Source organism: Neomonachus schauinslandi, chromosome 16 (genome assembly GCF_002201575.2).
Source record: "Neomonachus schauinslandi chromosome 16, ASM220157v2, whole genome shotgun sequence".
NCBI classification, from domain to species: domain Eukaryota; kingdom Metazoa; phylum Chordata; class Mammalia; order Carnivora; family Phocidae; genus Neomonachus; species Neomonachus schauinslandi.
In genome coordinates, this window is record NC_058418.1 from 26,590,927 (window position 1) to 26,618,787 (window position 27,861).

Sequence of the window (27,861 nt, forward strand, 5' to 3'; positions counted from 1 at the left end):
TCATAGTCCCAGGCTCAGCTTTATTACCTAATACAAGTCCAATCTCTGGAACATTAAAATTAATTGTTCCAAAGTTTAATTAAAAACACAATTTACAAATATTTTATATCTTCTGAAAAGCATTTCCAAGTTAAGAATGAAAAAAATATGTACAGAATATATAATGAAATACCAGTGAGCTTCAAATCCCATTGGGTCCACACTCGGCAACATCAGTCTTTTTCGGTTCTTCAAAATCTGAAAGGAAAAGTTACGGCCTCATTCAGCACTTTTTCCCTTTTAATTAAAAGGTAAAGGTATCATCCAGAAGAATAAGTGCTGACAGCCCTTCTTTACCAAGGTTAAAGACTAGATTACTACCAGGGTATCATTGTAGGGTTTTTTTTTGCAAATGTGTCAAATCTTTATTTCCTTTACGTCTTGTCTAAAGAATTAATAAGTTTATACAGTATCAACAGGCAGAGACAAAAATCTTTCCAATATTACTCGAGGGGAGAGGACTGATGTTCCTTTTACTCACAACAGTCCTCCGTCCTCCCAGACACACAGGGCACATACCTTCCGTTAAATCTACAAAGTTGTTTTCCATGATGGGGGAGGGGATGGAAATCCCCATTGCTTTTCGAACTCCATACGTGCTGACAATGTCGCCTGGAGTGACTTGCTGCGCAAGTTCTTTCAGATTGTTGGTTACCTGTTCAGCTAGGGAGAAGAAAAGAAAAACAGTTCTAGGTGTTAAAACGTGGTTCCTTTACATGATAATAAACAAAAATCAAAAGACCAATAGGAAGTTGACCCTGGAACACCAGGGGTTGGAGCTGTGCTGGTCCACAGATACATAGATTTTTTTTTTTTTTTTTGTGGATAAATACAGGACTGTAAACCTATTCTCTTCATCTTTAACATTTCTTTAGCTTTACTGTAAGAAACAGTATGTAATACATGTGACGTACAAAATACGTCTTAGTCGACTGTAGGTAAGGCTTCTAATCAACAGAAGGCTGTTATAGTAAAGTTTGAGGGGAGTCAAAAATTACACGTGGATTTTCAACTGCGAGGGACGGCGGAGGAGGGAGGTCAGTTGGTACCCCCAACCCCCACATTGTTCAAAAAAGAAACCATCCATGGTTCACTTCAGCTCTGCTGACAGTGGTATCACTTCTCAGAAGGTTCTCCCTTTAAGTAACCCCCGGTTCTCCTCTTACCGGAGGTGTAACATACCAAGATGCATTTCCCTGTAAGAGGGACCCAAGAGACAGATCATGTTGGGAGGGGGTCTGGTGCTCAGACGCTCGTTCTGGGCTTCCTGGAGCTCTCGGAGCAATCTGGTGGTCTCATCAAGTTTCCTCTGGAACATTTCAGCTTCTGTGTGGTACGAAGAAAAACACACTAATAAATAAATAAAATCTTTAAAAAAAAAAAAAAAAGAAAAACACACTAAAGAAAACACGAACACACTTGTGTTTGATCTTGTGCAGTAAAGGGAGTCCTATGCTCTGGGGTTTTGCTACTTATTGGCTAGTCTTCTCTCCTCAATGAAATTAATACCAGAGACATGCTTCACTCTTCACAGAAGCACGGCCAGCCAAGATCTTCCTGTGGTGAACGGCTATGTCAATCTGGACTAATGTGACATTAAATTGTGACTGCCCGGGTCATGAAGTGACACACCTTCAGAGTCAAAAACTTCAACAGGAGCACCAAAATTTGTTACTGCTTTCAGTGCTGTGAGCCGGTCCTGATTACTGGAATCTAAACGCCCTGCTGGCTCTATTTCGGTAATCTGCTTTAAAAAAACAAAAAAAACAAAAAAAAGGAATTATTTGGGCTTGCTAGAATGAGAAATCATTAAGATGGTTTGTGTTTACAGGCCAAGTTATTCCACCTATTTACTTTGGAGTTACAATTTTGATACCTACAAAACCGTCTTCCCAGAATACTTGCAAAGTGCCATTCCCCAGTCCGGGCCAAACACCATCCACAAACACATACTTTCCGTTCCTGAAATAATGTGTCTTACAAAACACCCAACCTTTGTTCCATCTGGCAGCCACTCTAAAGATGAAAGGAACGAGAGCCTTGATACTGCCTACGCCACAAAGAGCTTCTGGTTGACTGGGACGATGCCTCCTGTTTCCAAGGCTCACAGGCCATGCTTTGGCCCCCAGTGCGGATGCTTGCACTCCCACAGTAGAGCTCGAGCATGAGATACTTCCTGGGTCACCTCCCGGCCCCAAAGCCAGGCTGTCAGTATTACATGGGAGAAACAAAATCCTAAAATGGGTGGAGTTGTATTTTTGGAATGATGAGACTCAGAGTTTCCATAACCTCAACGCTGCTTTTGAGGAAGAGATGAGCCCAGATAACAAGCCACCAGAAATTAATGGTTCCATTTAGACGCTGGGCATTGCATTCCAGATATTTATGTGAACCCCCGATCTCTCTACCTACTTATGGCTAAGAGTGTGTGGGGAGAAACTCTCGGTATATACTTATGGCTTGCCATCTGCGGGACCCCCACCACCCTACTTTTTACCCAGCCTCCTTTCCCATTCTCAAGATTTCTTGCGTTCCTGCCCCCTCACTAAGCACATGACCTTGCTGGAACCTCATTCCTTGCAAACATGGTTCTGTGGGTACCATTCCCACCTACATCTATCCTTCCTTGACCTCATCTTCAAGTTCTCCTTCCCCTCAGTTACTGGGCTCACATCCATCTGCCCTCACGTCCCTGCTTCCTCCACTCATTTAGCTCTCTGCCGCCTACCTCTGTCCCCATCATTTTGCTGACCCCGCTCTGATGAAGGTTACAAATGACAGCCTCCACTCTCCTCTCGCTGGGCTCCTTCCTACAGGTCGTTCTTTTCGTGGTTCTTCTACCTCACCTACTGGGCTTCTCCAAGGTTCTGGCCTTCAGCCTTTACCCAGTGTTCTCTCTGGACAATCTCGTTCACTTGAATGACTATAGTGAAACTCTCCATTTCCACCAACAACTTCCAGACCTGCACACCTGCAACCCAGATCTGGGAATCCCCCGCCGCCCCAACAACGTCCCCAATCACCCATGTGGGACGTCGAGTACAGCTTCTCTCCCTGCTGGAGGGGAGCTCCTTTCCCCACACTTTGATGGGAGCTCACGATGCCATGAAGTACCTCACGCACCAGGTCCTGTGGACCTGATTTCTACTGTACTTGTCTTTACTGTGTTGCCATGCTCGTCAGTGTTTTGCTCAGACAAGCCCCAGAGCTCTTTGGGTCCCCTCTTCCAGCCCCTCTCCCCTCCACGTTTCCTCAGAGCTTCCTGTCTTCTGGGATAAAATCTCAGCTTCTCGGCACTGCCTGTAGCCTCTCTGTCGTCAGGGCCGCACCTGTGTGGGCCTCCCCACCTCCCCTCCTCTGCCCAGGCACCCCGCGCTCACATGCCGACTGCACTCTCTGCACACGGGCCCCTCCCGCCCATGTCCGCTTCTGTCACTATACATGCAGTTTCGGCCCCCTTCCCACCGCCTGCTGGGAGAATGTCTCTTCACCTTTCCAGGCCCAGCTGGCCCAGCACGCACTGTGTGAGGGCCGCCTCGGCCATGCAGAGCAGCTGGCCTCTGCAACCCGCACTCCTACAACATGTGCAGCATTTACGCCGTGCGGTCCCTGGGGCTGGCCCCCAGGCTCCCATGCTTGTGTGCTGCCCTAGCTGCTGCCCCCCCCCCCCCCCCGCAGAGAGTGCTTTAATTTACGGAGATACGCAATAAATAATGCTCTTTTAAAACAAAGTTTTATCACTTAGGCCTTTTAGCTTATCCTCCATTTAAATATTTTTTATGAAGAATAAAATATAATCACCTCCATTTCTTTTGCTGAGTCAAGGGTCCTAGTCTGGCCTTCATCTTCGGGTGATGGCTAGAAGTATAAAGACAAGCAGCTTTTTATTAAAAGATATATTAAAAGACGTAAATATCAAGGAAAATAAAAAAAATATTAAGAGCTTCAAGGCAAGGAATAAGAATATGGATTACTGGAGTTTTTTTAAACCTAAAACAAGTTAGATATAATAAGTTACCTTTTTTTTTTTTTTTTAAAGATTTTATTCATTTGACAGCGCGAGAGAAACAGAGCAGGAACACAAGCAGGGGGAGTGGGAGAGAGAGAAGCAGGCTTCCCGCCGAGCAGGGAGCCTGATGCAGGGCTCGATCCCAGGACCCTGGGATCATGACCTGAGCCGAAGGCAGACGCTTAATGACTGAGCCACCCAGGCGCCCCCATAAGTGGCATTTTGAGAGTATTTGTGAGTCAAGAGTACCTATTACTGGTAACTTCAAGAATGATCTGTGTCTGAGCAAAAAGCTATACATATATATATGAAGGTACCTGGTAAATAGCAGAGAAGTGCCTACTAAATGGAGTCGGTTTTCAACGACAGGTAAATCTATGGCAAGGAGAAAATAGGAGGCACTCCAGGGACTCATTTGCATTAAGAGAGCAATATTCTCAGATAGCAGAGGATTACCGTAAAATATTCAAATGCTATGGAGAATGTGAAAGCTTCCCATAATCCTAGCCGTCAGAGATCACGCATACCTAAACAACAGGCAAATGTATCGTGCCCGAAAATCAATAATGATGTGATTTTTTTTGAAAGGTTGTATTATGATTTTTTAACCAATTCCCAATTTTTTTATATTATAAACAATGTATCCTTACATGTAACTTTTTTTAATTTTCTAAGATACAGTCTGAGAACTGCTGGATCAGTGGACAGAGAAACTTTAGATCTGAAATCTACTGCCCTACCAACCAAATGAAAGCTATTCAATTTTAGCTCAAGACTATTAATTCAGATTATTGGGAGGGTCAGAGGAAAAATATTTCTGAACAGATGAGAAGTGGCATGTTTTTTAGGTCACGTGAGGAAAGCTGTTCCTGCGTGAAGCCTGCATGTACAGCAATTCTCACTGAACGTGAGGTGCTGACTCAGCACTGCTGAGAGTCACCCCAGGGACTGGCAGCCACGTGCGACAGAGGACAAGGTGGCAGCAGCCACAGCCCTCAGGAAGAGCTAGGACCCCCAGAGACACAGGGTTCTTCTAACTATGGTGACAAGGACATTCTGGAGCTCGACTCTCTTCTACTTATCAGGAGGAACATTTTCTGGTTCTAATCTTGGAGCCAAGGGTGTGAATTATTCCAGATGATGAACTATGTCCGACTGGACTGGAGACAGGTTACAAGTGTTAATAACAGAGCAAAGCGGAAGCTTCTTTTTAACTTGTGGCCCCACCACTGTGTTGTTACTGAGTAATAAAGAAAAGAACATTCTCTATCATTTTAGTCAATTCAGTTCCAAGCCGGTGAGTGAGACTTCCTTTTTTGTTAGGGTACACAGCACCAGCTGACTTCTGAGTCGTCAACCCCATTCTGATTCCTACATTCCCAAGATTGGGAGATAATGACAGTCTCCTGGCCCTCACAGACCCTGGTAGCTGACTTACCCGTTTCCGTTCATTGTCCTCCACCCACGGTCCCCACCCAGGCTGGCCTGGCTTTTCAGGGGAATGCAGCTCAGCTGTCACCCTGGTGACTCCCATGGTTTCATAACACAGAGTGACTAATGCTAAGAGCCAATAATAAATTACCCATTTCTTTAGCAGCCTTCTTACCATCTCCAACTCTTGCAGGGTTCTAGAATGGCCTCCTTTTGTTAAAACATCCAGTAAACTGTCTGCCATCACATAGGGATAATCCTGGCACGTGGCCAAAAACTCATGGATGCTGAAAGAGAGTGTGTTGGGAAAGTCACTTCCACATAAATCACCTCCGTCAGCTGAATCTTCCTATCCCAGCCAACTGTTTCTGTCAGACACACCTTAATTTACACGCCACGGTGTAAAATTTTCCGTCTAGGTACAACACCCTATTTATATATTTACCTTTATCATCTTGAGCGAACTAAACAATATCAAGAACTCAGAGACATGAAATGCTCCTGGGGAAACCTTCCAAGAGAAGTAAGACTCTCTCAATGACGGGGGCTCCAGGGCTCAGTCCTGGACTTGCTCCTGCCCTTCACTTCCTCCCTAAGGTGACCTTATTCACCTCAGGACTTACATGTGGACTAAGAGTCTCCAGGTTACACCTCCAGTTTGGACCACACCCCTTGGATATACACGGGTCTATCAGTGTTTCAGAAGAACGTGGCATTCTGGATACTGAAGAATTGGTCACTCACCTGAAATCACTGGGAAGATCAGAGTCTTCCCCATAGGCTGAATAGATCAGATCCGAATCGTCCTTGCTGATATTTGCAAATGTGGAGTCATAATGCGGAGCGTAAGAACTGTAGGGTCCGTAGTTCAAGTATAACACTGTGGACAGAAATCAAATACTACAGTACTGTTCTTTCACTTGTGTGTCAATCTAATTTCTGTTTATTAAAGATCATTCCCTTCTAATTTTATTACCTCACTGAGTGGTATAACAAATCCAAGGTAGCTATTTTCCCTCCCAGATCCTTGGGAAGTCACAACTCAAGTGACTTTTTCCCCACAAAGGAGAGACAGAGGAAAGAAAGCACAAAACTCATTTTGAATACTAATAGCTGATTTTTCAGTTTCTTCCGAAGTTAATAAAACAGCTGATTCATGTTGCAAAACTACCACCAAGAGAGTTAAAGAAATGGTAATTATGCTTTTCTCCCCGCCAAATGCTTGAGTGAGGAGAGAAACATGAAGCCTTACCTGGAGTGACTTTGTTCCTTTTGTCTTCCTTGAACCCCTGCAAAGTATTCACTCCAGACTGAAGCCTTCCAGTTGTCATTCCCAGTCTCACAGGGCAGTAGCCTGGTTCTGAAACAAGAGCAGGCCTGGTGTGGGAGGTGCACGTGATAAGGAGCCCGGGGGGCGCTCTGTGGGCTGTCTGCACGCACACTGCTTCATGCTGTCTATGTGACTCTGTCCAGGAGCCTGAGTGGCCCTTCATACACACATCTTTCACCCACGAAAATCTCAGCAAGGGAGGACTGTAGCCAAGACCTGAACCTGGTCCTTTTCATTATGCTCTACTGCTTCTTGTAATTCTTTATAATCACGTTGCATTTCGCTTAAAAAAATTTAAGGATTTAAAGGTTGAAACTTTATTTTGATAGGAGTAAACCAGTAGAAAAGGTTAGCAAAAGACTAAGGAAAAACACCTGATTAAAGACAAGAACTCATAATCTATTCAGGAAAGACTGGTATCTACTAGGCATGCTATTCCACCCTGGAACAGAGGCTGCGGCCACAGGTGACCACGGTGATAAACCGAAAGCACTAGTGAGGAAGGTGGCACACCTAAATTGGGTCTTCTCTCCCTTTCAGCAAGCAGTCTGGAATTTGGCAGGAAGAAGGAGCTGAGAAGCAACAGGGGCAAAGCCTGCACCTTAGACCAGGATGCTGGCTCCTTGGGGGCTGCTGCCATGTGCGGAGCCAGCTGGGCCTGGGCCACGCTGACCCTGCCTTCAGCAGCTGGAAATGCAAGGCAGCAGAGCAAGGGCAGACAGACCACTAGACACACAAAAAGGGGCAGATCTTAAGGTGTCCCCTAAATCATTAGTTGCATCCCCTTCCCACCAAATTTCCACAATAGCTATACTAGAAAGCGCAATGTTCTCAGTCTGGCGGCACTTCCTTTGATCCAAGACCATATAAACTTCTACTATGCAAAGTTCGCATAAAAGCAAAAGTGAGGTTTTCTCCCCCCCCCCCGCCCCCCGACGACACCAGTTCCTCTTCTTCTAAGTGAAGGAACTCCGCCGGCATTTCGAGAGCGGAGTGCGATGCGCGAAGACACTGAGAGGCTCCCCGGTTAGCCCTCAAATGCATCCGGCTCTTCCCGGCTGCTTCGATGTCTGTTACCCCCAGCCCCTCACCCTCACTCACTTTTTTGGGACCAACCTAAGCATCACCTTGCTAAGGAATAAGGAAGCCTTCTCTGGCCCCCAGACACTAGACAGGTCCCTTCTGTTGTGTCCTGTCACAGCTGCCCTCTTCAAGGCAGACGAGCGGCAGCTCTTCACACAGTGACTGGCGTTTGTGCCTCCACGCCCCACCCCACAGACAAGACGGGAAGGGACGCGTGCCTCCCGTTGTCCCCTACGACACACCGCGCTCCACCTCCAGCTCCCAGGCCTTGCCCGCAGCAAAATGGTAAGTCCTGGAGACTGTTCCCTGAAGTGTCATCATTCGTCTCCGTATGCCCAATGCTTGCTCTTGTAATGGCAGCAGGAAAATGGGTATTTACAAAATAATATTCTCACCTTTGCTTATCCTGACACATGACTCCCTCCCCCTCAGATGAATGACAAAAAGTTCTTTTTCTTACATCAAATTTCAAACTGGAATCCCTATACTATCGCCCTTAAAATACCATCTGAGAAAATAAAAATATGACCGGGGTTTCTAAAGTCATGCTTCCCAACCTTTACCAACTTTCTACCAGCCACAGTGGAAGACGTGGTGTCGTCATGCATGTTATTCCATGACTACTAAGGTACTACAGGGCATATATATTTGCTCTAGTCACTGAAATTTAAAAAGCCAAATTTATTATGTTATAATAAGAGGGTTTTGAGATACCTCCTGAAATAACTGAGCATACACACATAGTCTCTTAGAGCCAGAGCTAGAAATTACATCATTTTTTGGCTTTAATGGTGGGTCTGGTATTCCAAGGACTCTGTATTTTAAAGAACAGTGGATCTCTATAGTACCTGCTTTAAGATGAGGTAAAGCCGGGCTAGCTATTAGCACACAAAATACACAATGTCTGGCCAAGTTCTTTGGGGATGACGATACAGTCGGATTGCTCAGTATCAGGCTTGCTGTTTTAAAATGTCACCCAGGCTACTGCTTGTTGCCAAACAGCAAGTTCATGCACATTCTGATCTGTGAACTTACCTCCTACAATGGGATCCACAGGATGGAGAAGCCCCAATGTTGTTGTTCCATCTGGTTTTCTCCTTTCAAATTCACACTGCAATGACCCAAAGTATTCAAATGTGGTAAACTGTTTTATATTTACCACATTCACATGCAAGTACGTGTACATATATGTATCTCTCTCTCACACTAGAAAGCCTTAAATTTAGCCAAACCAATATTATGAGTTACTAGTGTTACACTTGGATACTGACTTTCCCACCTCGCTCCATACACACAGCGGCTAATGGGCTGCAGAAATGAAGGTTAGGGAAACCTCAGGCTGGTAAAGAGCGGTGCGGGGCCTTTGGGCCCCTCCGCTCTGCCCTCCCTATTAAAAAAGGAAGATACTGGAGACCAGGGGAGGGGAGTGACCTGTCGAAAGTCACGTATTAATCCATTTGGTTTTAAAACCAATGTGCTAAACAATGATTTCAAGAGACCAGAGTATAAATGTTCATTTTCCAAGTTTAGAACACATTAACATCACTAAAATCCAGTAACAGAGGAAAAGATTCATTATGTTCTTTACAAATTATTATAATTTTCTTCTCCGGGTGTTGTACTGAACAGCTCTTTGGCAGGTATGGTATGGGTTAAAAGTGCACAAGCAATCTGAAAACTGCAAGCCCCAGACAACCAGACAGTAGGTAGTGAAAAGAATGAAAAAGCCCCGTCACCTGGCTATTAACAAGCCGCCTGGTCAGCTTTCCTCCGGATTCCTTAACGATGCGGTCAATCTGCTCCTGCTCTCTTTCTAAACTACTGCTCTTACATTTATCTTCAAGCATATCTTTGTCTTTCCTGAAAACATACATTAATACTAAGTAAAAAAAAAAAAAAGATAAGATGAAAACATTAAAATGAATTCCAAAGAGGAGCACAACTCAACCGGAGGCATTTGCCCTACGGTCGCCAAGTACAGCTTTGTTCCTCGGGGGCCCGGGAGAGCCCGGAGCACGCTCATAGCCAGGCGAGCCCAACAGCCTGCTTAGCTCTTGCCTTTGTGTGTCCAGCGCTATTTGTCTTGAGCATTTTTCTCAATACAGTCACACAAATGGACTCTACCTCAAACATATTTTGAAGGGGGAGGGACACATCATTTTCTTTTTAAAGTCCAGTTTCTAAATTTAAAATGAAATACATTTGGAGGCGCCTGGGTGGCTCAGTCGTTACACATCTGCCTTTGGCTCAGGTCACGATCCCAGGGTCCTGGGATCGAGCCCCACATCGGGCTCCCTGCTCAGTAGGAGGCCTGCTTCTCCCTCTCCCCCTGCTTGTGTTCCCTCTCTCGCTGTCTCTCTGTCAAATAAATAAAATCTTAAAAAAAAAATACATTTGAATTGTACAAATCTTAGAAATACAATAAAAATATGTCACAAGTTTACTCTCTTTGCCTTACACCAGCAGAAATCCAGCCTACTCACTAGAACCCTCTTCCAGAGTTGACAGTGAGATGCGGGGCCTCAGGGCTGCTAGTGAGTCAGTGGTGTGACCAGGTGGCCACAGCTGCATCCGGCCATGCCTGGGGCTGCCGGGGGGGCGGGGGGTGGGGACCAGTACTGAGTTATCGCTCCTACCAGGTGATGTCTGGTGGAAAACACGCACACACCTCAGCAACAGCCCATCTGTTTAGGAAGTAGCTTCACCTGTAAATTTACGGTTTCAACCCCTTTATGGAATGAGGTAAAAAATACAGATTTTTTCTTAAACAGAGTTCTACTTCAATAAATTTCACTAATAATAAGTCCCTAAAGATAATTTATTGGTTTAACTACTTTCATAAGAATACACATTCAGAACTGTTTTCTGAACTATGTTTAAACAATTGCATATAATGCTTTGTAGGAGAAGACGGGGATCATTATCACCGAAATGGACTGTCATGCCAAAAACCAACCAACCACGGGTAGACCTCTTCTCAAGGCAGGCACTGAACCAGGATTTTTCCCCCTTACTGGTCTGAAAAAGATAGTTTAACTTAAATATTCCAAAGATTTTTTACTTTTTGTTTTCTTTATTGGGACTCTTGAAGGCTTGCGCTTCAGTATCTCCAGAGTCTTCCCTTTCTCTTGGCCAGCAGCCGCTGTCCTCCCCACTCTGCGAGGTGTCTGTTCTATCTTTCTGCTTTCGACTTTTTTGCAAGTCTGCCATGAATTCTATGCTCTGCTTCAGGCTCTGAATTCTCTCCTAAAAATATTCAAGAATAGTCTCATTGCATATTTGTCATTAATTTTTAAAGTGATACATTTCTTTCTCACAATGTGAGTTTGCACTTACTCTGTCATTAACTAGGGAAGAAAAGCAATTAAATGTAATTATACCAAGAGAATATGTTTGGGAACCAGGGCAATACAGTCTATTCCTTCAATTCAGATAATTTCCAACATAAGAGAATACTTTTTAACTTGACTACATCATCAAAACGTTCAGAGGAGAAAGCATGAATAAATACTAAGTATTCTTTGCAGTACTAACTTTAAAAAGGAGAATTTAGTTTAATGGCATGTTTAAATTTTGTATTTAACAGAATGGCTTATCTTTTGAAATTTAAGAATTATCAGGTATTTCAAAAGCTAGAGGATGTGAACATGTGAAGTACCCTTAATACTCTGGTATCCTAGGATAACCACTGAGGACGCTGGCATTTTTCTCTGTGTGAACACAACATGCTTCCAGGAGAATAAAAGGTTGCTAGCACAGTTTCTTTCCCAGAAAGCATAATGTTCTTACCAAAGAAGTCTTGCTTCTATTTTGTGAAACACGTACTTAATTTTCCACTGCATTGATATGCTGTGAAATTTTCTTTGTGGTGAAGGGCTTGAGGTTTCTGGAGGCACATTTGTTTCTAGTGACTTCTGCTTTTTAACTCTGAGCACTGTCACTGGATAAAATATGGAGTGCAGTCTCCTTAGGGCTGCATGGCAACGCCAGGGAAGACTTTTGCAGAATAACAGAAACTAAGAACTGGAAAGGACCAGAGGTCATTCAAATAAGAACAACATAGCCCAGAAATGCTAAATGCCTCACCTAAGGTCATAGAACCAGTGACGAAGGCCAGGGCTCTGGGGTCCCATGAGGGGCCCTGTCTCATCACACTGCTGAATTAGCAATGCAGACCGTGAGAGCCTCCAGAACGCGGACCTGCTATTTTTACTGAACTTTTATTTTAAGGTAGTCTTATTAAAACTACCCAAGTAATATATTTCATTGTAGACAAAGATTTGGGTAGAGGAGAAAATACAAACCTTGTTTATCATTATGCCAGTATTTCTCTAAGCATTACACATATTAGCTAATTAGAATTATACTGAATATTTGGTAACATGAATTTTTTTCATTAATAAATTACAATCATTTTCCCTCCATATCATTAAATACTCTTTAAAATGTTTTTAGTAAGTGTGTAGTATTTTATCCTGTGTACCATGGTCTAATTAATATTCCCCTATTAGACATTTAGATTATTTCAAGTTTCCACTATTACAAATAAAAGTCTCATGAACGTCACTATAACTAAATCTCTTCAAGAATCTCTCTTTAGGATAAATTCCCAAAAGTGATACTGTATGTTAACTATATTGAAAAAAAAAAAAAAAATTCCTAGAAGTGGAAACACTAGGTCATCAGGCTTTTGATATTTACTGCCAAACTGCTCTCCAGAGAAGTTTTACCAATGTATATATCAGTGTTCGAAAGTTTCTCTGAATCCTTATCAAACTGAGTAGTATTTAAAAAAATTTGCCGATTTTAAAAAAATGTCTTATTTTAATACATACTTAAAAAATATTAGTGAGTATGATTATCTCTGGAACTTTTTATCGGCCATTTGTGTTTTCCCTTGTGTACGTCACTTAGGTAATTCCTTACCCAGCTCTATCTCTAGTACCTAAATCAGAAGCTCGCACACTGCAAGTATAAATGGTGTTAAATGAATGGGCTTAGATCATGAAGTTCTCAGTTATCTTTTTATTTCCACTCTAGAATTTTATAAAATAGAACCTACATTAAAAACATTTTGAAGTTTTTAAAAACGTAACACACACAAAATGAAAAGAATTAGAGAAATCTTCTAAATTTCAACACAAATCATTGGAAAAAGCTGGGTTTCATTTTACTTTGAAAGTCTTATTTTTTTTTTAAATAATTAAGATGTCTCCAAATCAGCATACTATTTATCAGTCCTCAATTTTACAACATTAAACGGCTGAAAGGGCTGGACTCTGCCACAGCTACCACGCGGGTGCTTACACACGCATCAGGCAAGGCCGCCTGGCCGCTAAGGTCTACCGAGGCGGAGCAAGGGCGCACAGCCTGCCAAGGTCACTCAGCGTCTCGAGGGCACAGCCAGGACTCGAACCTTGATTCTAAAGCCACCATGCTACAAACAGGAGTTTGTACTATTTTGTTTGTAGTATAATGCAGCATTCTAGTATTTATCTAGGAGATCAAAAAAGTTATTCGACTATTTCCATTCTTTATAAAAATGTCTACCAATAGCCACTATTTGTGTGTCAATGAAAAAAATGATAAATGACTGCTCTACAATCTTTACACGGAACATTCAAAACCAGTGATCTTTTAAAAAGACACCATTCATGGGTGTGCTGGGCTCCCTTGGGAGTACCGCTATCAGAAGAGTTAACTCAAGAAGATCTAAATTTAAACATTTAAAAAATCACTGTTGTAAGGATCCCTCCCATTTAGGGTGGAGAGAACAGTCAACAGGAAGCTATAACACAGGATGGGTAGGGCTCCTCAACAGGAAGAGATCTGAAAAAAAGGAAGACAACAGAGAGAGAAAAGGGAAAGTGGAGAAGAAAGTTTATTTTCTGTACTTCCAGCCATCCCACCCCCAGTAAAATTCAAGAGATACTGGAATCTTTTGCATGTTATATTAACTACATTATTTGAAAAAAAAGAAGATAATGGTAAATCAAAGTTGATAAATTTACTTGGGATACTACAAATTCAACTTTCTCCCCCAAATTTAATGTACATATTGTGGAGTGACTAAAGACTACATTTGTGGAATGCACTTTTATTTCAAATGCAATTTGCAGATTTTTAAACCTGGAATATGGCGTGGGTCTGGATTCTGAGTCTTCCTGCGAAGAGTGGGATAAACATTTTATAGTCCCCTTTCCTTTGTAGATTTTGCCAAAGATGGGTACCTGGTTTACACTACAGTTTCTTATGTCTATAGGAAAGGGTAGGAACTGATGCTGTCTGTCTGAATATTAGGAATGCAAGAATACTCATCAACCCAAATGCTTTTCTTTGCCCAGTTAAATGGATCTGAGAATCTCTTAGAGCCAAGCACACACTCAGACATCTGCACACCAAGACAATTCTTTAAAACTGTGATACAGATGGTCACTGTAACAAGTGGGAAACCATGTGCATCTACACATGACTCATTCCTACTCTCCTATAACTCCTCTGAGTCTGGGCCCAAGCTCTTCATTCTGATTTCTTTCTCATTCTTCCTGTCTTATACCCCCACTTGTCTCTTCTTCGAAAAATCCCTCTCCTGCCTTGCTCTCCTTTCTCGTAGTCTCCTGCCTACTTAGCTCTTAATGAGAGTCAGCACCCTAACGCTGGCAATTATCTTGGGAGACTGCACTTTAAACCTTCTTTAAACCACTTTAAACCATGTCTTCTCCAGACATGAGAACACCGAGGCCCAGCATGGTTCATGTCCTGCCCGAGGTCCACAAGTTAGAGCAAAGAGCTAAAACCAGAACTCCGACTTCCTGCCAGGATCACCTCCGTTAATTTCCCATCCTACTCAGAGCCATGAGTAAAACCTCAAAAGACACGACTTATCTTGCGAACTCTCCTTTTCTCCCAGCAGGTGCACAGCGAGCCCCTCAATTCCCCCCATCCCATCAGCGGTTGTTCTGAGACAGCACGTGTTCTTTTCTGCCACTAACCTCTCTTCTGAATAAACTGTCATGTTTATGCCGTCTCATGAAGCTTGATGATGAAGTGTCCCTCCCACCTCAGCCACATTACTATGGTACCAGTTCTGGCCCTTCCAGGAGGAGTGCTCCTGCAGGGAGGTGGCAAAGAGCAGGGTACTGCTCACTGACATTTTCTTTGTCCTGGAAGGAGTTCCTGTGCTTCACCAACAGAGTCCATCCTTCAAAGGGAAGTAGAGAGCTTTCCCCCCAACAGGCCTCATAATTCATCTCACCAATCTTATCCTGGAATTCAGGGTGATGTTTCTTTCACAGCAAATATAAATCCATCTGGTGACTAACCAATTCAACAGCCTCTAAATAAATAATTAGTACTTATTTGTATCAATTCCAAATGAGAATTTCATGTTTTAATTTTCTTTGTATGAAAACTTTTTTCATTTAATATTTCCTACTTTAATATAATCCGCTTATAAAACTAGTACTGTACTGGATCTCTATCACTCTAACCAAAAAAACAAAGGTATACAGATTTTATAACAGTTACTATTTATGACAAAGAATTTCCTTTACCTGGCTAAGAATTTTCATCCCTGAGTGCAATAGCTTCTTCGCAGCTTTATAATAAATGGTCTCGGGTTTGTTGTAAATCATAGCATTAGTACACATTAGTTTGAAGTTATCCTGCAGAGAGAATATTAAGGAGAAAAATGCATTTAAAACAAAACAAAGCACCTTCTTGTCCCTGTTTGATGAAATCATACAGGTCCTCGAAAAATTAAAGAAAACAAAAACCCTATCCTTTTATTTCACTGTTTACTAAACAACATTAAAGCAATTTAGTGTGTTTTAAGACTAACAAAAGCAGTACTGCTAAGTTAATTTAAATTTTGTACTACATTCCTTTCCAAATTCTTACATTTTTTATAATGAACAACATAAACCCTTAGATCCCAAGATGAAATTTTTAAATGGATTTCTTCACTATAATCTTACTGTACACAAAAAGAATTGGAAGAAAATACTTCTATTTAATAGAATAATATTTAAACTTTTTTTTTTAGAGAGAGAGAAAGCGAGCGAGAGTGGGTGGGGGGAGAGATTAGGGGAATGGACAGAGGAGAGGGAGAGAAAATCTGAAGCAGGCTCCTCACGCAGCGCAGAGCCTGGCTTGATCTCATGACCCCAAGATCATGACCTGAGCCAAAATCAAGAGTTGGACCTTTAACTGACTGAGCCACCGAGGCGGCCCTATAGAATAACCTTAACTGAGTTCACGTAATTAAAAAATATTACTCCTGGTTTTAAAACAAACATCTTAAGTTTCCATTTATGAATTAAATAATTTCAAATCTTTTTTTTTTTTAAAGATTTTATTTATTTGAAAGAGAGAATGAGATAGAGAGAGCATGAGAGTGGGGAGGGTCAGGGGGAGAAGCGGACTCCCTGCTGAGCAGGGAGCCCGATGTGGGACTCGATCCCAGGACTCCAGGATCATGACCTGAGCCGAAGGCAGTCGCTTAACCAACTGAGCCACCCAGGCGCCCAATAATTTCAAATCTTGATGAAAACTGTGACAGGACTAAATTATCACAATATTTTTTAGGAAATTCAAATTAACTGAGCAAAAATGTTAAAATATTTACACTAATTTTAAGTGTTTGGATACTGTCATAAGCTAAACATAATTTGCAGCGTGCTGCAAAATCATGCCAATGGGAAATAAACCATACAACCTCAAAGAGTTGGAACATGTAACCAGAGTAGCCAAATTATCAAAACTGTACTTTTGGGTTAAATTTCAAAGTACCTATGTATGCTGGAGAGCTCAATTCCACTGCATAGTTTCATGGTTAAGTAATTTTTTACACTGTATAAACGTGGCAGTGATTATGCCACGACCTGAGTTAAAATGGTAAAAATCCAATAACAAAAAAATTCCCCCTAAACAAATTCCTCCTCCATATCCAAAACAAATATTCAAACCCCACTATTTAATAAAAAGTGATGACAGCTTAGGACACTTAAATGGAACAATAGGCAGACTTAGTATTACCTGAAAGCATATGAGAAGACGGACTCAGGGGTCACAAGAAGTCTGGTATTAAACTTAAAGTGGATGAAGTACATGTGGATCCTTATCCCTGGTCAAGTCTCTAATCAATAAGAATTTGCTAGGTCCTGGATCTTTCAGAACGTGATGAAAGCCATGCATCCACTCCTCAAGCATATATACACACACCAAGTTGAACACAAACTTTTTAATGTCATTTTAGCAGGTTCCCCTTAAAGGCTCATCTGTGGCTTCCATCCAGAGGACCCCAGGTTAAGGGCCCTTGCTATAGATTTTCTGAAGAGCTTCCATTCCATTAAGAATTATTAAATATGTATTTTGGGAAATAGAGGCAAGAGAGGGAGGACATCAGATGACTATTACTTATACCAAGGGACCACTGGTCTCTAGCTGGCAAGAGAGTACTGGATTATTCCACTGATCTGATCTGTTAAGACAATTTTTAGATTCCATGAATCTTAACTGTCATGTGCTAGGCTTTATTGGACTTTGGGGGTAATGGCACTTGGTCACTCAAAAAGCTAAATGACCTTTCTGTATACTTTTCAAGTAATTAAAAAAAAAAACCTCAACAGCCTAATGAGCTGAATAAGCTAATTAATATTACATCAGGCTATTGATTTTTCCCCAAAGGAAACATAGTAATGTAGAAAACTCCAAAAATGAAAGTATTAGCTTATTTCAATTACAACAAATCTTAATTATCATTTGTGCAAAAACACTTAGGGGGGCACATTTCTATTCTCTTCTGTCATCATAAGAGAAAGATCAGAGGAAAACTGTTCACAAAAAAAAAAAAAAAAAAACCCTGTGAAATTTTTTTCCATTAAGCAATAAGAAGGTCAGAAATATGCTGAAATAAACCGTTCTAGCCTAATTTTCACCAGATGAGAAACTGGGAAAGTTTCCATTTCTCTGAATACAAGAGAATGTAATTCAGGTTTCCAGAGTAAGTAGAATGTTACCTATGCATTCAAATGAATAGTAAAGATAGAATTAAATGCTGGTTTTATTCATAAATCTCAACTGATCGATATGTGGATTTAAAAAAAAAAGGCAAAAAGATAATCTGTAACTGATTAGGGTCTAGTACTTAGATAGGTCAGGTGAATACTATAGCGTTCATGCAGAAAAAATAAAGGCAAAATAGGTATTATCTAAACCAGTTAAGTTTGGGTGGTTTGATACAGAGAAAAATTAAAACAAAACAAAACAAAACAAAACACATTGTTCCTTTCTTTGAAGGTCAAAATGAAAAGTATACTGCTGAAATCAACATATACCACAACTACTTAAAGATGGAAAAACTTCCACTGTAACATCAGGCACACACATCACCCTCTCATGCCTTATGGGTTCTTCACTTTTAAGTTTTTAATTTCATTCCTCTCTTTTGAAGAAAATATGCTCAACAAATATAGCCGAATTGAGTTCAGGAAGCAAATGACTTTCATCAAATAGAAGTGTAATTAAACTTTTACTATTTCTGGACAAGACTTATCCTCTATTGGAGAGACATGCTACACCTTAGCTGTCTAGAAATAGAAAAGGAAACTACTCCGTTGCAACTTTAAGTATCAATTTTATCTGTACTGGTCTGAAATGAAAAATGAGACAGAGTGTAGAACATACGAAATTCAAATTTTTCTAAAACACCCCCAAATAATAAAAGACAGCAAATGGATTCGTTTGTCCAGTTTTCTATCATGTGACACTGGTGCTCAAAAATGTTTTCTGAGACAGAAAAATACAAAAATTTTGGATATTAAAATAAACTTAATTCTCTACAAAATAATAGGTCAATGAGAAAATTTCCTATTATCAGATATGCAGATTTCTACCAAGATTGTGTATATACAGAATCCAAGAGTTCAACTCTCAACTGAATAATTATGTTACTTTGTATTATAGGTCAATTTTCCAATCACAACATAAATAACTATAGTTACCTTCAGTTCTTCTATGGACTGGTAATCATTGTTCTTAATCTTTTCTTTCATGGTACTAAAATCCATTGGGTGCTTAATGATCATGGAGTAGCCGGGAGCAATAAAATCAGTCACAGGAAATGAAAAGAAAGCACTTGGGTCTTTTCTGTGAAGATATGAAAAAGGCAATTTTATTTGTACTACAAACAGATCTACTGGTCTAGGAGCAGAAGTCACAGGAAACATTTCAGTGTAGAAAGAATCTGTAGTATACTAACATGCTCTTCACTGCAAGGTGAAAGAATGATTTTATTTTTTTTAAAATTTTATTTATTTATTTGACAGAGAGAGAGAGGGAGAGTGAGCACATGCAGGAAGAGTGGGAGAGGGAGAAGCAGGCTCCCCACTGAGCAGGGAGCCCAATGTGGGGCTCGATCCTAGGACCCTGGGATCATGACCTGAGCCAAAGGCAGACGCTTAACTGACTGAGCCACCCAGGTGCCCCTGAAGGAGTGATTTTAAAGACTCATAATAACAAGGTTAAGATGTTTTAATACTAGTCCGTACCCTTAAGACAGAGAATCTTTTAAAATACGCAGCCTAATTAATCGGTAGCACCTCCTACACAGGGAAAAATGAAACAAAATAAAAGATCTAAGACTAACTAACTAATGTCCGGCCTTTGGGAGATAAACACTATGTACTTTTATCAACCATAGGGGAAAAGACAGAAAGAATAACTATAAATGCACATCTGCAATCTTCCATCCTGATTTATAACTGTAAGCTTGGATTCTTGGTGGGCCACAGAATTCACGTGAGTATCTAGATTTTCTTAATCAGTGGACCCGACTTTAGTGTGTATAGGAGAGTACTCAAAAAACTGACATTAAAAAGGTCCTCATACTACCGCCAAACTTAAGAACCAGTGCTTTCTATTGTAGGCCCTCAATTCTGGCTGTGCAATTCTGCTTTAAAAAAAATTCCAGTTGTGGGGGGTGGGGAGGAGGCAGCTCACCCTAGACTCACTACATCAGAATGTTCTGGGAAGGAGGGTTCGTCCACGCACCGGTACTTGCAGGGTTGAGTACTGGTACTGCAGTATTTGGCACTGGTAATTCCAGTACTGACAGGGTTGAAAAACATCGCATATGATTAGGTCACTAGATTGATTTTTTCTCTGGAAATTTGGCAAACCGAAGTTTCTTACTCCAAATTATCGTAACAATAAAAATGATTTAAAACGTAGTAGTAGGAGCAACTTTTAAAATGTATTTACCACATGCAGGCCCTATGGTAGGTGCCTGATGTATTTTATATCTAATCCTTACAAAAGCCATCAAGGTGGTGGCAGCCTCACTTAGAGAGATGAGGGAGCTGGGGCTCAGAGGTCAAATCTTTTGTTCTAGGTCATAAATCTGACAGAAGAGCTGGAATCTAAACTCAGCTATTTGTTCTTCCTTACAGGATGCCTAGGTGGTGAGACCAGAAAAAAAAAAAATAAGCAAAAATACCCAGTGTGTCCATAGTAGTTACTATGAATAACAACACTGATCATCTCTGGAGGACTTCTTCAGAGCAAATCATCTACCATCCCCCACCCCCCCCCCGAATCAGTCATTTTAACAGAACCCTAATCAACTATACTGTTCATCAGCATTTGAGCTGAGCCTCAAGGATGATGAATCACTAAAGACCATTCAAAAAATGTGGCTCTGGGTTCTAATTCCCAAAACATTCTGAGAAATGTCAATATCCTTGGACTAAGAGGACCTTTTTTTTTTTTAAGATTTTATTTATCTGAGAGAGACAGACAGAGAGAGAGATGGCACAAGCAGGGGGAGAGGCAGAGGGAGAGGGAGAAGCAGACTCCCTGCTGAGCGGAGAGACCGATGCGGGGCTCGATCCCAGGACTCTGAGATCATGACCTGAGCTGAAGGCAGATGCTTAACCGACTGAGCCACCCAGGTGCCCCTAAGAGAGACCTTGTTAAGTGGATTTCTTTTAAGTTGACATCATTAAGCTATATCCTGGTCTTATGTTACAAAAAATAAAACTTCAAAGGCAGCCAAAACACTTTATAATCATACATTCTAATAGAGTCAGAACACCTACCACTTACCTGTTCATATTTGGGGACATGTAATGAATGACTTATTCAAGGGCAAAGACTTGAGATGTAATTTTCTCAATTATCCTGTAACACCAAAAAGGGAGGGAGGCCACTAACTTCTCATCTTAACTGCAAAGCTGGACAAGTGCTGAATACAGAGAGCACAAGAGGCTTTAACTTACAAAATGATGTGTAATCTGTTCTGGGGTTGACACAGAAGGACAACACAGTGAGAAGAAAGTTCACCATAAGAATGCAAGCCCTCCACCCATGAATCCTCTGCAAATAATGTCTCTGAGCTGAAAATTCAAATTCTGAGTAGAGACAGGTATCAAAAATATGTATTTTAATAAAGATGGAGTTACTCTTTTCCCCTTTATGAGCTTAACATTGGTTTAATCTAGATACTGTAATTTTTAGAACAAATTTTTGCATGTAAGAGAGGGTCACAAATCCTCTTTACTTTGTTTCTTCTCCCAGACTTAATAATTACTGAATATTCACAGCACAATAAGCACTGAACAAATATATAGAAGGTATTTTCATCTATTAGCAAACGAAAATAGCTGTATTGTTTATTCCTGGTTTAAAGCTTTAATATCAGAAGTTACTTTAAAGAGAAATTTGCCATTAAGAGTATTATGTAACACTCTTCAAGTTGCCAGTTAAAACAAACCAAAGGAGAACATTTAAAAGTCTTCTTAAAGTACTTTCTGCTGCCAGGCAAAATATTTATCATCCACTTTAAAATCAAGTACATTTGGATTTAGGCCACAAAATGTGGCTTTAAATAATCAGAAACAGAGAAGTGGTTTGGATCCTATATTTCCCATTTCAATTTCCAAGTTATAAAAATGTTGGAAAAAATATTTACCTCTGTAATTGTCTCATCAGTTGATTCAAAGCTTCTTGAAGGGGTGTCTGTTCTACTTCTAAAGCAAAGGAGAAAGGGAAAATGTTTTCCAAAGAAAGATTCTAGAGAGTATTGTTTAGCTTATTTTCTTTCTCTATGAGTTACTTCATACCCATCATTAAATAGCATACAAAAATTCCATTTCTCTTATAAATATACTGAAGTACGAGAATATCAATTCAAAACTGAAGCTACTTTCAAGCTCTTATGCAGTAACAGAAAAAAAGAAAATTAAAAAATTAAACAGCTTTTAAAATTTAACTTAAAAACTAAAAACCCACTTTCCCTGGCTACAATCCTTAAAATAATTTCAGCCTCCTCATTCAGGGACGTTAATTCAGAGTTATTCCAACCTTCTTGTTTGGCTAAAGAGCTTGTGAGAGGCTTCTCAGGAGGCAAGTCTAATCTTACAGGGGTCGGGCACTGGAGGTCTTTTTCTGCCTCATTCTCCACACGGTCCCGATCTCGCTTCTTTTTATCCTCCTAAATGGAACAAAGGGAAATAATTTAGAAATACTTCAGAATTAATACCTTTAAAACAAATAACACTCATTTCACTGAAAAAAACCCCAAAACAAAAAACCAAGACATCACTCAGAAGATTCTAAATAATGGAATCTTAATGTATTTTACTGCCATCTACTGGAAAAGGAGTGAACAACAGTTCATAAAGGGGTGAGGGAGTATTGCTTCTGTATCCCAGAAATAACCAAATAGAAAAATAATACTATTCACAAAAGCAAGATAACATACCTAGGAATAAATATAATAAAAGTTCCCAATACCCTTTGGGAAAAATTTGAAACATTACTGAAAGGTCATTGTGGAAGACCTGAATAAAGGAGATATACCATGTTCATGAACTGAAAGACAGTCAATTCTCTCCCAAGTAATCTATAAGTAAAATGTAATTTCAGCGAAAATTGTAAGACAGAATTTTTCATGAAATCTGACAAGCCAATCATAATTTATCTTGAAGAATGAATCACCAAGAATAATCCACAGTTTTGAAAAAAATCACAGTAAGATGTGTCTCGTCAGATAATATTCGTATAAAGTGATAATAATTAAGACAATGTGGATCTGACACAGGGACAAACAGACCAACATACAGAGTTCAGAAACAGACTTGTGCACATAGAAAAGTCTTGTTATATCAGGGGCGGCATTATAAATCAATGACAAAAGGGCAGTGCTGGGATAACTGGTTATCTACATGAAAAAGAAAATAAAATTAGATCTCTACGTCGTATCATACACAAAAGGAAATTCCAGATAGATTAAAGACTTAAATGTACAAAGCAAAGCTTTAAAACTTCAGATAAATATAAAGAATCTTTATGAACCAAGAGTAGGGAAAGATTTTCTTACCCAAAAGCAAAGCCAAAAGACTAGCTATGGACTGAGATGAAGTACTTGAAACGCAAAAAACTCATATAAAGTATTACCAAAAGTTAAGTAAACAGCATTTATTCAGGTAAAATTCAGGTAAAAAGGAAAGTGGGTAGAAAATGGGTAAAGGATATCACAGGTAATTCCTAGAAGAAACCTGAAATGTCAAAAAACATGAAAATTAGCTCAAGCTCCCGAGAACTCTGGGTATTGTAAATTTAAAAACTAGAAGGCATTTTATATCTGATTGGCAAAAATTAAAATGTCTGAAAATGTCAAATTCTGATGAAAATGTAGAGAAATTGGGCTCTCATACCTTATGGATGGGTGAGTAAATAGGTATAACCACTAGCAGAACAATTAACAATATCTACTAAGGCTGACGATGCCTTTACCCTACTTCTCAGCTCTTCTACTCCTGGGCATACACCCTAGAGAAACTTCCTTTCACACAGTATACATGAAAGACAGGTGTAAGAATATTTATTGCCACACTCTGAAATAGTAAAATATTATGAACAATCTAATGTCTACCAAAAAGAAAATGGATTAATAAATTATGCATATTTACACAGCAGGTAGAATAAGCTAAAGTTACACTGTATCAAAATGTATAATGTTTAGAAACATAATTTCTAGAGACAAAAGTTGAGATTAAGTGTTATCAGTTGTGTAGTGTAGTATACACACACAAATGTGTAAGTGTATATTGTTCACAGATCTATGTAGAAGTAGTAAAATTACAAAAACAAGTATGCAAGTGATGCACATGAAACTCATGATAATGGTTCGCTCTAGGGCAAGAGAGAGAGGAATGGGATTCTGGAAGAATACACAAAAGGCTTCATCTTGATCTATACTCTAATTTTTAAAAAATTTTTTATTGTTATGTTAATCACCATACATTACATCATTAGTTTTTGATGTAGTGTTCCATGATTCATTGTTTGTGCATAACACCCAGGATACTCTAATTTCTTAAACAACAACAACCACAACAAAAATTAAAAAAACCCAAAACCAAAAAATCAAGCAAAAGGTACAATGTTGAGATCTGCTAAAACTGGGTGGTTGGTATCCAGGTGGCAGTTTTATCACTGTTTTATTTTAAATCAAATTTGTAATAAAATTGTCCAAAAATGTCTATTTTATGCCTTTGAGAATCAAGATTCTCAACAGGATCTTATCAACTCCAAAACTATTTTCTTGGCTTACGTCCTCATTTATTATCCATACTGCTCTAGATACTACTAGAGCAGTCAGTGGTTCTCAAAGTGTACTCCTTGACCAGCACCATCAGCTGGGAAATTGCTAGAAGTGTAAATTCTGAGTTCCCATTATAGTTTTCAAGCTTCAGTGCGCATTAGAATCACCTGAAGAGTTTGCTGAAACATTAATATCTTGGCCCTGTCTCCAGAATTACCCATCTTATGCCTAAGGTGGAGCCTATGAGTATTACCAACAAGTTTCCAGGCCATAAGGGTGTTGCTGCTACAGGAATCACACTTTGAGTATCACTGATACAGAGCTTCCCTTCTAAGGGTCCAAAGCATCTAATACAGAATATATGACTGGGTTAAAAGCTCCAGAGAAAAATGCTATAAACTGTACTCATCGTGCACTTGATCTCAGTTACCATCAAGTTGATTGGTGTTTTTTATGGCTTCGTGACAGATTCTGGAGCAGCAAATTTTGACTTTGGAAAGTTTTGTATCTTTTGCCCAGAAAACCTGGCATGAATTTTTTGTAGGCTGGCAGGTTTCCATCTGTTCAATGGAAAAAGACCCCCTAGAGACACAGATTCCTTCCTGTTAAATGTAAATTGTGGCATGAGGACAGCTTGGAAGGCAATAAGCACTCTTCTAGGTGGAAAGAACTAGGGCCATAGTGCCAGGCATCTAGAGCAGGGGTTGGCAAACTTTTCTGGTAAATGGTGAGATAGTATATAATTTAGTTTTGTGGTCCATAAGGTCTGTCACAACTACTAACCTTTGCTGTTGTGGCATGAAAGCAGCCATAGACAATACATAAATGAATGGGTGTGGCTGTGTTCCAATAAAAGTTTATTTATAAAACCAGGTGGCACTGGCCATGGTTTGCTGATGGTCTATGGGCTCAAGTTCTAGCCCCAGCTTCATCCTTAACACACTCTGTGACCTTCTTAGGCAACTCATTTATCATCGGGCCTCTTCGTCATCCACAAGATAGAGATTTAACTGCTGATTTTATTTATCCTAGAAAGTCAATGAGATGGTGAAATGAGGTCAAGTAATAGAAAAGTTGCAAAAGTACCAAAGGAAGGTACTACCTGATAACTTTATCTCGTCAGCCTGGTCTACAGTAACCACCTTATTTTCAGTATGACAAGAGTATAATGTAGCCTTCTGGGCTAGGGTCCAAAAGAAAAAGAGAATATAAAAAACCTATACTTGGAAACTACCCTAAACTGGAGATATTGTAATGTGTTACCACTAGATGAGGAAATAGGAGACCTGGAGTCTAATTTACCAGAATGTGACCTTGAACAAGTTACCCCACTTATTCACTCTCAGTTTCACCTACAAGAGGTTTTGATCTCTACAGTTCCCTTTCCACTTAAAATTCTGATTTCAACCTTATTTTCTTCATGATTCAGAATATAGTATAGAATCTTACTGCGAATGTCCCTTACTAAAGGTCACACAGATACGTAAAACCAAGAGTTAACACAGTTATGCTCAACAGTTAGTGCATTTTGCCAATTACATATAGAGAATGAAACAAAAACACTAGAGCCATTTAACTTCAGGTAGCCAAGGAAGAAGGGTTTACAGTTACAGTTTATAAATGGGCTCAGATTCTGGCTTTGCCACTTATTAGCTATCAGATTATAGATAAACTATATAATTCTGGGGGGACTAATTTTCTTATCTTTAAAATACACAATAGGGGTGCCTGGGTGGCTCAGTTAAGTGGTCTGCCTCTGGCTCAGGTTATGATCTCAGGGTCCTAGGATCGAGCCAAGCCTCGCTTCAGGCTCTCTGCTCTGCGGGAAGTCTGCTTCTCCCTCTGCCCCTCCCCTGGCTTGTGCTCTCTCTCTCAAATAAATAAAATCTTAAAAAAAAAAAAAAAAAAATACACACAATAGTACCTCAGAAGATTGTTTTGAGGATGAAATAAGATCGTGTATGTGAAATTTCAGTGAAGTACTTACTCACGGTGTCCACTCATTCATTCACGCATTCAACAAATAAATAAGGTTCTACTGTGTGGATACACACTGGTGGATAAAACACACACAGCCCTGTCCTTAGGCAGCTGAGAGTGTAACAAGGGAGGCACACATTAAACAACTCATTAAAAAAACCCAAACAGATTTCATGGGGAGAGTAACTGTTGGGTGAATCTAATTTAGACTGGACAAGTGTGGGAAGGCTTCTATAAGGAAGTAACATCTGAGCTGAGATCTGAAGGATAGAATTTAGTCAGGCTTGCAGGGGGGAGGGGGAGGTGGGTGGAAAGAGCATTCCAGACAGAGGAAGTATCCTCTGTGCAAGAAGGTCCAGGCAGCAGAGACAAACCATGGCTATTTCTGTTAACTACAAACACACTGGACTTAATTTTTTCACAGCTCAATGGCAAGTTATTAATTTGTGAATGACACTTTGGAAGCAAATCTCTGTTCATATTATGATTATAACACTCATTGCACTGTATTATAAACACATCTGCCTCTTTCACTGCAGTTCTTCATGGGTAGGGTCCCAGGATGGCCTCAGGAGGAAACCAGAGTGGGAGGATTTTCCGCCATGAGATCCTGGGTGTGGCAGATGTCACACCAAACAAATCAATGAATTGTTTTGACAGAATTTTCATTCTGCGTAATTACAGTCATTCATTTCTTCTCTCTAGTTATGAGCTATCTCATCCTCTATGCCTCCGTTAGCTCAGCAATACAATGAGATACTAACAGTACCTATCCCATGGAGCTATTTGTAAGAAGACAGTAAACGTACTGGCATACAACAAACACTCAAATGTTAGTTTTGAGTATGTTATCCCCCTTGGAATCTAGTTTAGTGCTTTAATAAAATAGGTGCTTATTGGAATTTATTCTATGTGAATAATAGCTTAAAATTTTCATTTTTTTTCATTAAAAGTTTTAACCTCAGCTTTATAAATAACATCCTATGTTAATGCTTATGATTTAAAATTTTTAAAAAGTCTCTCATTTTTTCCTGATAAGATCTCTAGCAAAGGAACTAGTCTAACTTCTTTGAGCATCTAAACCTGAAGCTGACTTGCAAGGCTGTTAAGACAGAATTTGGGTTAGGATTATGTTTTTCAGGAGTACAGGTCTGAGTTTCAATAAAGGAATTTAGAGCTGTCATCTGAGCTCTTTCGTTAGAAAACCTTCTAGGTAGTTCTCCTTACACCCAGCCTCTGCTCTTCAATAGCTGCTAACAGATTAACATTACTAAGGCTCAACTTTTATCATTCTTCCACTCAGAAAGTCTCTGACTGCTTAGGGTCAACATACTTAAGTTCAAACTTCTTCCTCTGACATCTCACCTGCCGTTCAGGTCTCAT

General features: G+C 40.1%; 1 protein-coding gene across 1 annotated transcript; it reads right to left on the minus strand.

Moving 5' to 3' along the window:
• BRD7 (bromodomain containing 7) lies at positions 1-27,861 on the minus strand. The gene is made up of 16 exons (XM_044922055.1): positions 27,844-27,861; positions 22,254-22,383; positions 21,862-21,919; positions 18,896-19,040; positions 15,446-15,556; positions 10,954-11,138; positions 9,629-9,752; positions 8,928-9,003; positions 6,732-6,839; positions 6,224-6,359; positions 5,655-5,766; positions 3,841-3,897; positions 1,672-1,783; positions 1,222-1,365; positions 559-702; positions 1-237 (listed from the first exon to the last, which is right to left on the minus strand). The coding sequence occupies exons 1-16, from the start codon at positions 27,859-27,861 to the stop codon at positions 182-184; spliced, it is 1,716 nt and encodes a 571-aa protein (XP_044777990.1). The 3' UTR covers positions 1-181.

Coding starts and splice junctions, on each gene's coding strand:
- BRD7 (XM_044922055.1), bottom strand. Junction 11,139..15,445: donor GGATGAAAATTCTTAGCCAG/GTAAAGGAAATT, acceptor GAATATTTTTAG/GAGAGAATTCAGAGCCTGAA. Junction 6,360..6,731: donor AAGGAACAAAGTCACTCCAG/GTAAGGCTTCAT, acceptor TTCTGTCCACAG/TGTTATACTTGAACTACGGA.